Consider the following 16856-nt stretch of genomic DNA (forward strand, 5'->3'; position numbering starts at 1 on the left):
AAAAATAAAATTAGCTTTGGATTGTAGAAAAATTCAGCTCAAATAAGATCTACAAAGTTAAGAAGAGCTAGCTACAAGAAGAGCTGCTAAGGTTGGGAAATATTCACAAACTAACTTTCTGCAAGGTTGCCTAAAATAAGGAGTTCATATTGTATCCTTAAAAAGTAACAGAGAAGCTAACAATTTCATACTGTTGCTTAGATGTTTGTAAAGAAGTAATTTAGTTCACATTGGGGTATTCTGATAAATGGAATATGCTAATTTTCCTTTAAGACTAGAAAAGTTACTGTGAAACTTCAGTGGCATACAATTAGAAATAGCTGATGTTTTTGTACTCAATAAAAATTTCTGTGGCAGACTTACAAAATGAACACTTGTATCTATGTATAGTTATGTAACCAATTTATAGCTGGTGCTGTGATAATTTCTAGCTGTTTTACAAAGCTCTCTGCTATTAGATGTGTAATCTCTGTGTTAGCTGAGACAGAAAAGCCACCTTCATTATGTTTATGAAAAATAAGAAAAATGAAATTATATCAATGCAGTTATTTTCATACCTTTACTTTCTTGGATACTTTCATAGTTGACAATATTTTAATGGCCAATTAAAATATTTTTAATTCTAAAACAATTTTTAATTATTAAGGTTTTTAAACTGTTTTTAAGCAAAAAGATCTGAACTTTTTAACTTCTACTAAAAAGCTAGGAAGCACTTTGTGAAAAACTTGTATCTCTCGTCAGTGAAGAGAAAACAAAACCTGAGGCTCTTCCATGGGATTTCATTTTTTGTTTTAAATTATTATAACCTCCCCTTCTCTTTGGATTTATATAACTGGCTATTTTTGACTGTCTTCTTTTCTCTCTAGACTTTCTACCTCTTACCTGTCTTCCTTCCATTAAAATCCAAATTCCGTCAATGGATTTTAATGAACTGAACAGTAATATCAGATTTATATTTGTGGGTGAAATCTGCATGTGTAGATAAATCACAATGCATGAATATCTACCCCAAAACTTTAAGTTTGTGTTGTTTATTTGTTTATTTTTTTTAGAAGATATATAATATTGTGCTTATCTCTGGTAGCTTTTGTGGAGTGGGATGAAGGTTGCATTAGAAAAGGTCGGAGCAGCCTGAAGGGAGATGCCAGGGGTGAGAAGGCACTCCAAGGAGTGAGAAGGCACCCTTACCCCCACATAAACCCCTTTTGTGAGGTGCAATATCTACCTCTCCCTCCCTCCTATGGCACCACAGACATCAAAGCTACCTTTCACTCCTTCTTTCCCCCCTCCATGGCTTCCCCATATGCCTACGGGCAGCCGACATGGCCTCTGAGCTCCATCTTCTCTACCACGCACAGCAGCCTAGGTGGAGCCCTCATCCTCAGCACTGACCCCAAGACATTGGACTACCCCATCGCCAAAGACCTCTCTGGGTCGCCTGGGATGTCCCCTAACAGTTTTATTGCTCCCTGGATATGGCAGCGGTTATAATAACATTTTCAACTGGTGGGCTCTTCCAAGACTGTTCTGGAGCTGACCTATGTGTGCCTACTCAGGGTGGCATGGCAGGAGGAATAAGGATAAAAGTGAAGAATTTTTATTTCCTTCCTCTAGCAATGGGGGGAATAGGGAACTGCTTGTTAGAGACTCTTCAGAGGGCTCATTGGTCCTGCTATTTTTCCTTGGGGATGTCAGAGGGATACAATTTCCTCTCAGTTATAACACACTGAGAAGGACAACTTGCTTTAAAGAAAGGGGTGGGGAGGGAGACTCATAGTGGTGTCTTTGGCAAGCAAGAAGCTGGAATGCTGCATGGCTGGGTTCCTGTATGTTCAGATTAGTTTTCTGAAGTTTTTTTTTTCTCCAGTTCTTTAGTAACCAGTTCTAACAGAGATGGTTCTGTGTACAGTCTCTGATATTCAGCAAAACAAATCTGCAGCCTTGCTTGGATTGCCAGCTGACTCATCTGATTTCAAGATTTCATCCCAACATGCTGACACCTGTGAAAGCAAATGGAAAATTTACAAAAATGGCATGAGAGCAAATTAAAAGAACGAGTTCGTAGGTAGAAGGAATATTAGATCATCTGTTTGAAGTTACATGTAGTAATCAGAGGATTATGGCAGAGACTGACAGAATCCTCTGTTCCTTGCAGAAATTCAGCATACAGGGGTCACTTTTTAGCTTTGCTTTGTCTATTTCAACCTGGTTATGGTAGTAAGAGCCTTTCTGGCACCCATGTCTCTGCTTCTGTATGTGATTACTGTACCTGAGAAGTGCAGCATTTTTTTTTTGTACACTGAAACGTTTTCAAAATATGTAAAGCCATAATAATTATGTGAATGCCTCTCTGGTCTGTCAGACCATAGCAGCATGTAGTGTTATTTAACTGCCACAATTTAACTGTCATCTTGCCACAGTTCTGTATGTTTGGTTCTTTTCTCTGTCTTTGCTAGTGAGGACTGTGTGTTTTTCTTGTTATAGGAGTGATGGGGAGTGATTTTTCTGAAAGAAAGAAAGGCAATACTATTTTCCATTGATTTTATCTGCTTAAATAGTTGAAGATGGTACCTTTCAGCAAGGGCACAACTCAGCAAGGAGTGCTAACACCCACTTAAGGCAACACCTAGTGAGGAGAACAAGTTGTTCATGATTCAAAGAAGGCATATTCTTACATCCTATTGATGTCCTCCTCCTTTCTTGCATTTAAACATTAACACCAAGGTTGCAGATTCGATCCCTGTTGGGTCCCCACGTGTTGCCTGATCTAGTTGAGAGGCGTCCCTGCCCATGACAGGGAGGTTGGATTAAATAATCTCTAAGGTCTCTTCTAGCCTAGGCCATTCTATGATTCTATGATTCTATGATTCTATGATTCTATGATCCTTCTTTCCTAATAACATTGGAATATACATTTAAAACATGATTTGGGCCGTGTTTTAGATACAGACATTGGAACCTTAGTTCTATGTTTAAAAAATACTGATTTTTTGTAATCCGTTGTGGAAGTGACTGCAGTAGGCTAAAAATAACATTGTGGCTGGCTAAAAGTAAAATTGTTGTTTACAAGTTGCTGTTTGTAACAAACATTAAGTTAATTTGCAGCTATGTTTTTACTAATGACATTTCAATTAATTGCTTGACCTATTGCCTGTCTTAAAATGGTGTCTCAAATCCTACGATTAACATTAACAAATTCATCATTTAGCAGAATCAGTATAACAAGGACGAACTGGATTTTTTTTACTGATCTTAGACCTAGAAATGTGGAGTTTCAGTCCACAATGCACTTTTTTAGGCACTAACAGATAAATACTAAAATCAAACACAGCACAACTGGTCTGCTCAGTAAATGTGACTTTAAGTACATTTTTGAGGTATTCTGCCACGTACTACTTTTAAGAGAGAAAGTACAAAAATAAATGCTATATGTCAATATTTATCTAGGTCGTATGGTAGATGAAAGGGAATCTTGCTTTTGGGGGCTGTTGTTAACAAGCATCTGGTAGCAAAGTTCACGGGCCATATCACTGGTGAGTATAAATTGTCATAGGTCCAGTGACTTCAACTGAGCTATGACTATTCATACAAATTCCTCTGCCTGTGAGACTCCCTCCCCTTCATTTCTGATATTATATATACCATTCCTTTAGTGTATGGGAAAGGCTTTTACTTCTCTCTTGTACTTCACTGGAGTCTCTTTAAGGTGTTAACAACTACTTTGATGTGTATTTTCTGATATCCCAGGAGCACTGATCTTTAGGCAAGGGTGAAGATGTGCAAACAATGATTTTATGTCCTGGAAAGGTGGGTTATTTACAGATAAACCTTTGGTCAGAGTATGAAACTATTTGTTCAGCGAATAGCTGCAGGTAGGGCAGGAAGCCTGTGCCCCTCTGCCCTGGTGCGGGTGCAGGATGCCTCCCTCCAAACAGAGGCCTGATGCAGCAGTGAAGTTGTCCCTGCCATCCTTTTGTTTCTTGGCTTCAGCATGTAGGACCTAGATGTGCAGTTGTGGGGTTTTTAGTGTTTTATGGTTTTTGGGGTTTGTTGGTGGTTTTATTGTTTCGGTTTTTTTTGGTTTGGGGCTGTGGTTTTTTTGGTATTCCTGTACACCTGTGTTGTAGTTGCTTCACTAAAACCTCCAACCCATTTACCCATGTTACTGAATGCATAAATTATGGGTGATGTCAGGAGCACCTGGCACTAGCCCAGCCCTTCTCAATGGATAAATAGTTCAGGCGGCACTGATTTTGAAAAATCGTATTCTTCTCCTTCATCAAGTATTTATACCCTAGCACTGTTGTCTTCAATGTCAGTAGTAAAACTTCCATTGATTTCTTTAGTAAAGTTAATATAAGTTCACTATTTTTTAATAGAAGGAAAATTTTATAGATACTATAAAGCACATGACAAGGGTAGTGTGTGTCTCTTCTCTCAGATCTTCCCTGTGACCTGTTTCTAGTGAGAGGTAATGAATATTTGGAGAGGTGTACTCATTTTAGCCATTGAAAGGTGATCCCCTTGTGAGTCAAGTTAGCTCCCCAGCACTATGATATGATACGTGTCAAGAGTAAGGATAACAAATAGCAAGGGCTGTAGTGCCAGATTCTAAGAGGTCCTGATTTTGAGATGCGATATAAACAAACCATGAAGTCTGTTAAAACCAGAAATTCCTGATTTTTTAACTGCAGCCCTTTCTAACGCTTTTACCAGAAGTCAGAATGGTTCTCCTCTCTTCCATTAAACATAAGCCCTTAATTACTTTAATTCTTTGCATTGCAAGTCATTTAACTTGTGTACTTTATATTTATGAAATAGCCATGCACTGGGCAGAGTAAATTCTTAATCTGAAATACGATGCTTGTCCTTTTCCCTCTGATCTTAGTGTCACTCTTAATCATCCTCTTTACACAACTTCTGCCATCAGTTTTCAAGCTGTAACTGTCAAAAACTTTGGGACTTTCCCACAAGATGAGTGATCATATACCAAATGTTGTACCTCTCTACCCACAGGATGACGTAAATAATTTGTCCTTTCCTTCGTCTGTCCCTGTCTAAGTGTGGTTTGTTGTTCATTGGGCCTGGCTTTGCCCTTCCACTTGTAACGGAATATGAGGGGGAGTCCTAATATCCTCTCTTAGTATTTAACAGTTTTTAATTAAAAGCCGTTTAATCCCTGGACAATATGAAAGAGGGTCAAAATTTTGGCTGTGTTATTTGTTGCAGAAAAATTTGTAGGAAATTTTAACTGCACTTAGTTTGCTCGTGGGAAATGGTTGTAACAAAGTTTCTACTATATTTTTAAAAGCCAGTTTGTGGAATATCCTGTTGTATTCTATGAATTGGCTTAGTATCATTTACTTTGGTGAAATGTAAACTGAGGATGTATTCCTCCAAATAACTTTTAAATTTACTATTTTAATATATTAAAATAATCTGTTCCCACATCATAATTTTAAATAACAATTTTGTTCATTTTACTGCTAGGCTAAGTTGGTAGAGTACTATAAGTTAGGTGGTCTTTTTAATCTCTTCAAGCAAGAAAGATTTGCTAGGTTTTCTGGAGGACTGCTGAGTGTCTTTTTGGGAGTGTCTCTTCTATTCTCAGGAAATTAGATTTTACTCAGAAGTTTCTGTTGTCTTTGTAAGTTAAGTTTGTAGGATACAATCAGAAAAAGATACCCTACTAGCAAATAAATACCTCTCAACTCTGCTTTCAGAATTCTCTTTGTAAACCCTTGCTAAAGATTGTTATGCCTTCATGTGTTTTCTATATTTTTCAGCAAAACCACTAGGTCGGCACTCACTGTGTTTTAAGGGCACCAAGCAGATACTGAAAGCTCTAATCAGACTTACGTGCTTCACAAGGTGATTTTAGTATTGAATAGCGTTTCCATGGTGGCCCATTATTTACTAGGGACTTTTTTTTTCATATGCCCTCTGGACTGTTCAGTTGTGACAGTTGCATATAACAGATTGTGTTACATAGGTATCATGTATTGCATTGTGCCCAGATGTATTCTTCAGCATTTCACATTTACTACTGAAAAAGCCTCTTTGTTTCCCAGGTATTTTCGTTTGTAGTCTTTTGCTCGGTGTTATTTCTGTGTCACATGTGAATTAAAATAAGCCTTAATGTGAAGGTGGGGGTAGTGATGTTCAGTGTGTTTTTGCAGTACACCTAGAATCTCCCCAGGTACTTACAGAGCAGGTGTCTACCTTACGGAATTCTTGCATGAACTCCATTAGGATAGATTCCCATTCCTGCATGAGGGGCTTTATTCCTACTCAGAGGCACCAGGTTCTTCCAGTGTTTCTTTTACAGACCCAGATGTCCCCGGAAGTTACGATTTCTGTTAGCTGAAGATTTCTATCAGTATTACTGAACCGGCATCTACATTGCTTCATTGGTTAATTCTCCATTTCATACAACTGCTTCTGCCCACAAACCTCAAGGCAGACTGTGTTTAACCAGGCAGTTCAGTGTATATGTGATAAGGAACTCGTAAATTCTTATCAGTACTTGGTTCTCCAGGATGTTTCCAGACCTGGTGAGCCTGGTCAATCTTTAAAGACACCTTATATTGTACATGAAAGTAGTATCAGTGTTTTGGTTTTATTTATGTGTATCCCCCAAGAAAAGGTTCTCCTTCTTTAGCTTTATATTAGAAAGGCTGGATCTCAGATTTATTGTTCTGACAGAAGATCACCTTATGGGCCAGGAAAAATAATGGCATTCACCCTAAGAAAAGGAAGGTGGAGTTTTAGGAATAGAGAGTCTGTTTAGTCAGATTCTTTATAATTTTAATTTTAAATCCAAACTCTACTCAAACATCTGACAAGTAGTTTGGAGGAGAGTTCTCTCAGTAGGAGAGTATATCTTTCCTCCACTCTAATTGAATGCTGAGAAAATTCATGTTCCAGGTGCACTGTCTTTGAGACTGCCCTCTAGCAAAGGTGAAAAAACAAAGTCAATACTTGGGATGTTCCTGACTGTTTTGTAGAAAAAAACAACAAGCAACAAAAAGACAAGAAAAAAGCCCAGTTACACAAAAATGGAAGAAAATCACTAGTGTGAAAAGTTACTAATATCTTGAAACATTCAGAAATAAATAATTAAGGACAAAGGTAAAAAAGTACCTATGATGGTTAGCTTGTAAGATTTCTGCAAGTGGAACAAATTGAACTCTTCTGGGTTCCACTTGGAGAGTCAGATTTCTGCTTCTACCAGGGTTCTTGATTAGAGCAGACTTTACAGTTCAAGCAGCAGGAAATTGAAGATTCAGTATTTCTGCCTATTTTCAGCAGCTTTTAACTCTTACTCTGATCAGCAACTGAATTGCTAGCATATGATTTGGAGCATGATTCCAAGCCTCACGTGGTTCCAAAGGCTCCTGTTTGAACTGAGCGTGGTGCTGCTTCCACTCTGGTTTATCACGTTTCCCCCAGGTGCCTTTTGCTGTGGATGTTTTGCATGTGCTGAGTATACGTGTAGCTTCAGGGAAGGCTAGTCGGTAAGGAGACTCCTAAGTGCTGCCGCTTCGGCAGCTTTGTTGAAGTCAACAGTTTTCCTAAGAAGACTAATGTAATTTTGTCCCCTAGATCACTACTACTGGTCAAACTGTACTCACTGAGTTTCTTGACCTGACAAAGATGCATGTGGAATAACTGCCCAGCTTCTCTCAGAGTATCTGACATCAGGTTACTGTTTACTTTTGCTTGCGTCCATGGTAATGGTCATATCCAGTTTAGTTTAATCAGCAGTTGACTATAACATGGAAGAGGGGAGCCTATGTGTGTATATATAGTACCTAGGATGTATTTAGAAGTTCTTGACAGAAATAAATAAACTGAGTTGAGTAAGAGATCACACTGTTTTTGTCACCAAACCCATGCTGTTCAGAGTGCTATTTTGTAGAGATTTTTTTCCTCCCTCTCTCTCTTTTTTTTTTCTTTTCGTTTTTGGTGTTACTAAGAGAGCCCTGCACTGAAAGTTGAAGTGTGAGGTACAGTTTCAGTTATATACATTGCAGACTTTATTCTGCAGGATAGGGTATGAATTTACTTGTGAGAAAGAGGTTAAGTAGAGGTTTCGTATTCATTCAGGTCCTTGTGGGAATAGCTGACTTCCTACTGAGGTGTTCAAGGGTCATAAAAGAGGCACAGACAGAATGCTTTGACATTTTTATCCCTTGAGGCATGATGCAACTGTTGCAAAATTGGAGGTTTTGTTATGAAATAATTACACTGCAGGAATTAATTGATACTGAAAGACTCCTCCTTTACTTCATTCACCATAAGCAAAACCTTACATATCTTTGTGGAAGCAGAATGTTCCTACCGCGTAGGAACATTCTTGTTTGAATATTTAACGGTCATACTGTGGTAGGAAATAAAGGCCAGATCTAGATAACAACTGCATGAAACACTTCATATGACGATGGTTTACCTAGCAGTTGTGTGGTGGATTGAGTCCTTTTAGGTCAGCAGAGGTGATTCTCCCCCTATACTCTGCTCTTGTGAGACCCTACCTTGAATACTGCGTCCAGTTTTAGTGTCGCCACCATAAGAGGGATGTGGATCTCTTGGAGCGTGTTCAGAGGAGGGCCACAAGGATGATCTAGGGGCTGGAGCACCTCTGCTATGAGGACAGGCTGCGGGAGCTGGGATTGTTGAGTCTTGAAAAAGAGAAGACTTTGGGGGGACCTAATAGCTGCCTTCCAATACCTGAAGGGAACCTACAGGAAGGCTGGGGAGGGACTTTTTACAAGAGTGTCCACTGATAGAACAAGGGGAAGTGGGTTTAAGTTGAAGGAGAATAGATTTAGATTGGACCTTAGGAAGAAATTCTTCAGTACCAGGGCGGCAAGACTTTGGAATAAATTGCCCAGAGACGTTGTGGCTGCCCCCTCCCTGGAGGTGTTCAAGGCCAAGTCAGATGGAGCCTTGAGTATCATGATCTAGTTGAGAGGCGTCCCTGCCCATGACAGGGAGGTTGGACTAGATGATCTCTAAGGTCCCTTCCAGCCTAGGCCATTCTAGGATTCTATGATTCTATGAAGTCTCTGTCCCTTTGGGAGGAAAGGGAGAGCTGCTGCTCAACGGTTCCAGCTTTTAGGCACACTGCACGGACAGTCCCATCCACCTTTCCATATCTGAAGAGTTTATACTTTAAGAAATAGTGGTAACATTTCCCTGGAGAGATGAGCATTGTCAGGGAGACACTACAGAGGAAAAATTAAAAGAGATTCCTGAGACAGAATAAGATACTAGGAGTAACAGCCTGCCTTCAGCACTGCGTGGGTGTTGGGTGATGTGCTCATCATGGCCAGCTTTTGTCAGGCAGCAGGGTTTTGTGCTGATTGAGCCCAGCTGGAGTTATGTGGTTTTACACATATTCACTACTCTGTGGCACCCTGAGGAAGGGTGAAGGTATTTGCAGGACAGGTAGAAACATGGGTGACCAAAATGGATATTGATATGGAAAGATAATAAAGTACAAAGCACAAGGGTGTATTGAAGCAATACTTCAAAAATCACTGGTGTTGATGAGGTACCTCAGCTTTTTGAACTGGTTTGATGTTTTTTTGGTTTTTTTTTTTTACAAAAGCCAATTAAGGTTTTGGGTGTCCTAGGACTACTCTGGAGTAATGTTTTTCTAGATTATGTTGTATACCTTTTTTGGTCCATCATGCAGTGAATGACATGATGTAAATCCATCAGTCTAGTGAATCCTAGCACAGAGGTTGTGCCATGCCAGAGTAAACAAACAGACAGCATGCTGAGAGTGGTCCCACTCTGAAGTCACTTTTCAGGGCTCAGACATTTATGACCCTCAGATTAGGTCCGTAGTGTTTACTGCGTCTTTGGGGATGATGTGTTGAATCACTGGGCCTTTATGCTAATGCTTTTATGTCAAAATATTTGTGCTGATTTAAGGGAGTAAAATTTGGCCCAAATCCCCATTAAATTACAAAATGTGTTAGAATATATGTTGGAAGAGGAATTTAGTACTGACTCTCATTAGAGAGGAAAGAGGTTAAAACCTTGATTGCTTTTTATTCTGTTTACTTAATTCAGAGTTCAAAATTATGCCATGTTTTAATTAAAGGTTGGAAAGATCCCTTCTGCTGCTCGCTAAAGGAAATGAAGAAAGGGAGAGGTGGTAGAAGGGAACCAACTCTTAGCCTCATTGTGCTGGATGCAGCTAGATGCCAAAAATCCATGGAGACATGTAACGAGATATATGTTGCTGACTCAGACTAAAGGCTTTTAAATAGATTTATCTGTAAAATCTCATTATTATTAACATATGATTTTTAAATTAATCTTGGGTTTACTTCTTTCTCTAATGAGCTATTTACAGGGTGCCTCGTTAATACTTCTAAGGTAGCACAGAGACGATTGGAGGAGAATGTTGCACCTGGGGAATAGAACTATTTCAGATTTTCAGTCTTATGGGAATAGAGTATACTAATGATAATATAGTTTATAAAAATTCAGTGGGGACAGATAGACATCTACTTTTAAAATCCTAACCTGTCTTTTTCAGAGAAGATTACCATGAAGACGGATTCTGTCAGCCATACAGGGGAATTGCGTGTGCACGAATTATTGGAAACAGGACCATTTATGTGGACTCCCTCCAAATGCAAGGGGAAATTGAAAACCGAATTACGGGTAAGCTTATACATCTCTGTATTAGAGCAAAAACCATTTGTAAAAGTGTACAATTCCGGTATAAATAGTGCTGTCATCCTTTTCAGTTTTATTGCCAATGACTGTGACATACTTCTGTTAAGGTTTAGAGGAGGTAAGCCAGTTTCCCACTTGTGCAGTTAGCAGAATTTGGAGCTAGGAAGTTGAATAGCTGCTATCATGTGTAGAAATGTCTTCCATGTCCTTAAGTAAAATGTCAGAGTATTGACTTTTTAACAGCTTGTAGTTTATATTGGAGGTTTTTGCATAATGGATTGAAATAGAAGTTGTTGGTTGGGGTTTTTTTCTAAAGTAATTCGTGATATGATGAAAAATTATTAGGTTTTTACTTTCTTCAATAATGTATGGTGACTTTTAATGTGGGGTTCCTCCCCTGTTGCATAATTCTGGAAGAATCTGTATTTCACATTGATTTATATAAAACAAAAGTTGACCTTCCTGTGCTCTGCTTCTGTTAATTCTTTCTCTGATCATCGTTTTGGTACAGAGTTACAAACATGCATCCAAAGCCTTAATGACTTTTAATGGGCTGTATATCAACACAGACTTTCTTTGCTGGACCTTGGTTAGCTGACATTAGCAGCTGTGACACTGGTGTTCACAAGTAGAGCAAGCAAATGAGTCTGTGGAATATAGCGAACTGTTAATCATAATATATATGGCAAATTAACTCAATCCAGCAGGAGCTTATTTGCATCTGGCCAGATATAGTTAACTAACTGAATCTGCAATTTTAACGTATTTATTTGCTGAAAAGAGTTTGACTTCACTTGCCAACTCTATCTCCTTTAAGGCTCATTGTCAAACCAGAAATCCAGGTCAGGTGGGATTTGTTTGTGTGTTCTTGATCAGGTTCTGGGACTGGCAAATCCAGGTGCTGACCTTTCCTTGTACCTTTAGGAATCATTCCCCTCCCTCCTTTCTGCTGTAATTCCAGCCTTTTTTACCATTACATCATTAATTAATACATGCTATTGATACAGTTTCTTCCCTACGACATAGTCTCTGTGCTGTCTGGATGTTTTTCAGAAATATGGAAATGTTCAGCTGTCTGAAGTAATTAAATCTGTAACTCTGTAAAGTAGGTTCATAACAAACTTTTTTATAAAAAGGAAAAAGACATTAAAACAAAAAAATGTGGTATCTTCCAGAAAGTGTTTATTGATCAAGTTATACTTGTTTCTGGAATATACAACATGAAGACTCATAACCTGGCTGCTGGTTCCCTAATACCGCTGATTATAGACCTGAAGGGGAGACCAAATGCCTTATGCAAAATAACCATAAGGATTTTACAGCATACTTGGTTCTTACAAGTCGTCATGTATGTAAAACAAGTATCGTAATACTGGGTATTCTCTGTACAAACGACAGGGTAGTTTTGAAATGTTGTAACTTATTAGGCTCAAAAAAACAAAAGAAGAGAGAAAATCTGCTGTGTAACTGTTGCTGAGATTTTGCTTATAGTTTTGCCCGTATTCCTAAGGGCAGTTTTTTGCTTAGAACCGTAGGGCCTCTGGAGCAGGCTGTGCGTGGGAAATGGTGACACCTACTGCCCGATGCCAAGAACAGCTAATGAAGTTACAGGAGACGTCAATGGGGAGCCCTCATTGCGGATTTTCATTTCCCTCCTGTGCTAATGTGTGAAATACACTCCCTTTGTTTCTGTGGCCCTTGGTGCTGTTTGGTCCTGGCCATGTGGTTAGGTGAGGATTTCTGCCTTCTATTAAAAAAGGAAGGAGGCTTCTGGAGGAAGACTTGAGCTGCAAGTTGAAAGACTGAAAGGCAAAAAATAAAGAGTGCATGGACCTGACTCCTGGCCTGTGGAAATATGTGGCTAGCAATGTCTTTGCTATGCTGTTTAATATCTAAAAAAAGAATAAACCCCTTAGATGCCACCACAGAGTCCTGCTGGCTTTTTTGCCTCTCAGCAAAATAAGGCTGTAAATTGTGCGCTCTTCACTCATGCTGATCTAAATTCTGTAACGCATTCACGAAAATGAGTGTTGTGGTTCAAATAACCAACAGTGACCACTTCAGTCCTCCAGGTTTTCTTTTTCCCTGTTAGTCTTCGGGATAAACACATGTGACTCCTGTCATTTGAGGCTCGATTTCATGCTTGCACGCAGAGTTCCCTCCATGACTGATAAACACTTACATTCCTGTGATGATGTTCTCATATTAAAGTAGGCAAAGGTGTAAACATACTGCATGTGTGGTGTTTAGGAAGAGGCAGGAGACTCTGATAGCGGGTGGCATCAAGAAATAGATGGCTGAAAAGAGAGAGCTGGACAAGAGGGAAGGAATTGATTTGTAGGTTGTAAATAGACTGCTGAATGACTTAAACTGCTCATTTCCTCTCTTTTTTGCAGTATGCATTAATGGAATGCATGGCCTAGCAAGCCTTGCTCACAAATGATGCTTTTTAGTGTGGGAGTGAGAGTTCATACATTTAAAGCTTGATTCATGGCCAGATCGATGATGCACATTTGTCTTTTCTCTGCAGTGTGTGAGAAAACTCTCAGACAAATGTTGGTATGTAGATGCTGAGAGCTGAAGGGTAGGATTAAGCTCCTCACTCATTATGACATTCATCTTAATTTTTCCCAAAACTGCTGCCTGCTAGATTTCTCATGTCTGTTAATAGCTGTATCTCCCCAAATACCGATGGTATATGCTTCCTTTTGCCTGTCAAGTCTTGAAAAACACCTGTCTTACTAATTGATCAAAATGTCTTCAGGAGGAAGAAACAAGATGATCCTCATATAGATTTTACATAATTAAGAGCTTTGGAGAGACATATCAGCCTCCTGGCAGATGCATCTTGCCTTCGCTCCTTATTCTTTCAAGCTAAAGTTAGTCAAGTGCCAACAGTTTGCTCAGTGCTAGTGACTTGGGTACCTTACTAAGGACAGGGGTCCCACAAGCTCTGTACAGACATCAGAGGGATAGTGGGATGTAAGTTTTGCTTTCTGCGTTTGTCAGCTTGGCTTTACGGCAGAAATGACCTCATTTCCCTGCTGCTCAGTAGACTTTCAGATCTTCAAGAAAACAAGAAAGTTGTAAAAGGCAAATGACATGAAAATTACATTATTTTTCGTGCCTTTTGTGATGTGATACTTAAGCAGTTTTTCTTTTCCCTTCCAGCTGCATTTACCATGATTGGCACTTCAACGCATTTGTCTGATCAGTGCTCACAGTTCGCTATACCGTCCTTCTGCCACTTTGTGTTTCCCCTGTGTGACGAGCGGTCTCGGACCCCTAAGCCGCGGGAGCTGTGCCGGGATGAGTGTGAAGTTCTGGAGAATGATCTCTGTAGACAGGAATACAACATCGCTCGTTCAAACCCCCTGATCTTGATGCAGCTACAGTTGCCCAAGTGTGAGGATCTGCCACGGCCTGACACCTTGGAAGCTGCCAACTGCATAAGGATTGGGATCCCTGTGGAGAGACTCAGCCGATGTAAGTCTGGGTGTTTCATCATTGGGAAGAAGTAGGTTTCTTGCTTCTCCAGGTTGCATCTGAAAGGCAATATTTTATCAGTCATTCTTGTAAAGAAAGTACTACTATACTGGACAATACTACTTTTTATCATGATAATACTGACCATAAGTCTGCACAGTTATAGTCAGAATGGCAAGGAAGTTGAAAGAATGCTGCTTAGTACTGAAAAGGATTATGTCAACCATGCTGGGCTATAAAACTGTAGTCACATAACCAGTTTGACTCAGATTTGCGAGGAGCAGCAGTGTGTTGCAGGCTTCCCTTTCCACATGCCAGTCCCACCTCTGGCTCAGTCCTTGCTTTACTGGGTGCGCGCTCCCCATAGAGCTATTTGTGAGGTTTTTTACCTATCAATAAACCTAAATAGGCTGTGGAAACTTCACTGGAAAAATCTGTTTAGAAATTAAATATTTAATGTTCACTTTCCCTATAAGGGAATCCATGAGAATATTAATCCTTTAAATCAAGCATGGAGTGTAGTTGTCTTTCTTCACCCACACAGCATGGGTGAAAACCTTAATATCATTTCCATGAATTCCTGTTTGCATCCAGGAGTAGAAGGGCCATTCGCTTGCCAGTAATTATGTGTGCTGACAGTTCTTCCACCTACTCCGTTTCCTAGCAATTAATCACCACCCCTGCAATGTTCAACAAGGAACCTCCAAGAGACTAAAGATGTTTAAAGTTCAAAGTGTGATGAGATTATACTGAACATCCGTTGTCTGAACTCACAATTAGAAGCAGGGGTCATGGCATAACAGTGGGCATGTGTGACTAGCTGTGATCTAGTAAGATAATAATCTAGTGTAGCTGAGAAGCAGACATAACAGAAAACAATGACAAAGACATGTCAGCCAAGGAAGGGGTATTAAGCAAAAGGAATGCGAGTAGAGCCACCAGAAGCTGGCAAAGCTTGTCTGTGATCCTTGGAGCCAGCAATGCTCCCTCCAGTGTAAGAGCTGTGGCAGAGAGTACCTTGGGGGATTGGAAGAAGAACTTGGAGAGAGGTGAAGTCCTGAGGGCTGGGGAGGGGAACTCAGAAAAATGGAAAAGGTAATGTTGCAAACATGCAGAAAAGCGCATGATTTGGTTCAGTTAATACATGTGGGAAACAAGTACTCAGAAAACACGAATAGAGGATATCAGCAAAAATACAGAGAGTAAGGAGTTCAGCAGATCTGAGAACGATATATCAAAAGACAAGAATCTCCAAATCCCTTCTTTGTAAAGAACAAGAGGAGGGAAACTTGGCAAGAGGTGTTAGAAAATGCACCACTAATTTCTCTAGGAAGTGAGCAGTGTGAGGAGGATGGGAACATGATGAGAAATAAAAGTGATGGGAAGTTTACGCTGTTTGCAGCTGAAGACTTTTCCTGGAGTGAAACTTAAAGCTCTAATTTAGTTTAATTTACCTTGTCATGTATCTAAAGATCCATACATGCTCCTTAGTATCAACTGGTGTGTATAGCCATAGAGCTGAGACAGTCCGGGGCAGAATCCAGAAATAACTGGGTGTAACAGTACAGATACCCACAGAACTGAAATTACAAACCCCACGATTTCATTTAATTCCTGAACAACCTAAATCGTAGTACTTTTTTGTGTGCATGGTCTCTACACATCCACCCTTTAGTACTTACTGGCCCTTGATTGTTTTGTTATTTGCAACATTTTGTCAAACCCTGTATTGCAGACCATCAGTGCTACAATGGTTCCGGAGCAGACTACAGAGGGACAGTCAGTGTTACCAAGTCCGGCCACACTTGCCAACTCTGGGACTCCCAGAGTCCTCACAACCATGAACTGACAAGCGCACAGTTTCCAGAGCTAGGTGGAGGTCATGCATATTGCCGAAATCCTGGAGGTCAGATGGATGGGCCCTGGTGTTTTACAAAGAATAAAAACATACGCATGGAACTGTGTGACATACCTTCTTGTAGTATGTATTCTCCTTCTTTTTTCCCATATTGTTGTTCTGAATCCTGTGTAATTTTGAATGTTCCCTATTTTTGCAAGTACAATACGCTTAACAAGGTTATGCTTTCAAGTGTGTCACTTACTGTAATGTGACACTCTTTTTTGTGCTGTAAGGGTTTAATATTTTCTGGAGATCAGAGCTTGTAAATGAGATACTGTGACACCTTTTTATTTTGTATTGGGTGCTTAAGCTGAGATAATAACGATACTGCTGCAGTTTGTGTTCTAACTTGTCAAATGCCAGACTTGATGTACATATTGGCTGTATGTGTTTGGTCTGCTTGCACTGCACAGTGGTTTGTTGCTTTTGCTCTGTACAGCATCTTGCAGGGAGCAAGGATTTTCAGGTCCTGTAGAGGGAGATACATCACCGTGCTTTGTTGGAAGGAAACCCTGTAAAGTGCAGAAGCAGAGATGTCATAAAACTGAAAATCTTATCAGAAAAGTCCTACACTGTCTGCTAGAGGCTCTGCACTGCATAACTGATAGCAAAAACAAAAACACAGCTCTCACAGCTTAGTACTGTCCCACTCACTTCTCTGTATTGGTACAGCCTTCAGTTCAGTGCTGTTACAGTGATAATAGTCTTTGTACATGACAAAGTCACTTAATACCATGCTTCATGTCAATCTGCTGGAGGGCAGGAAGGCTCT

At 39.8% G+C, this 16856-nt stretch overlaps 1 protein-coding gene across 1 annotated transcript; it reads left to right on the forward strand.

Moving 5' to 3' along the window:
• Positions 1-10555: 10555 nt before the first annotated feature.
• On the forward strand, positions 10556-16090 carry LOC104272442 (tyrosine-protein kinase transmembrane receptor ROR2-like; the record flags this gene model as incomplete). The annotated part of the gene is made up of 3 exons (XM_009867435.1): positions 10556-10683; positions 13870-14184; positions 15920-16090. Coding segments are annotated over 3 exons (614 nt in total), but the record flags the coding sequence as incomplete, so codon positions are not given.
• Between the last annotated feature and the right edge of the window lie 766 nt (positions 16091-16856).

This window comes from Apaloderma vittatum, unplaced genomic scaffold (genome assembly GCF_000703405.1).
Source record: "Apaloderma vittatum isolate BGI_N311 unplaced genomic scaffold, ASM70340v1 scaffold8854, whole genome shotgun sequence".
NCBI classification, from domain to species: domain Eukaryota; kingdom Metazoa; phylum Chordata; class Aves; order Trogoniformes; family Trogonidae; genus Apaloderma; species Apaloderma vittatum.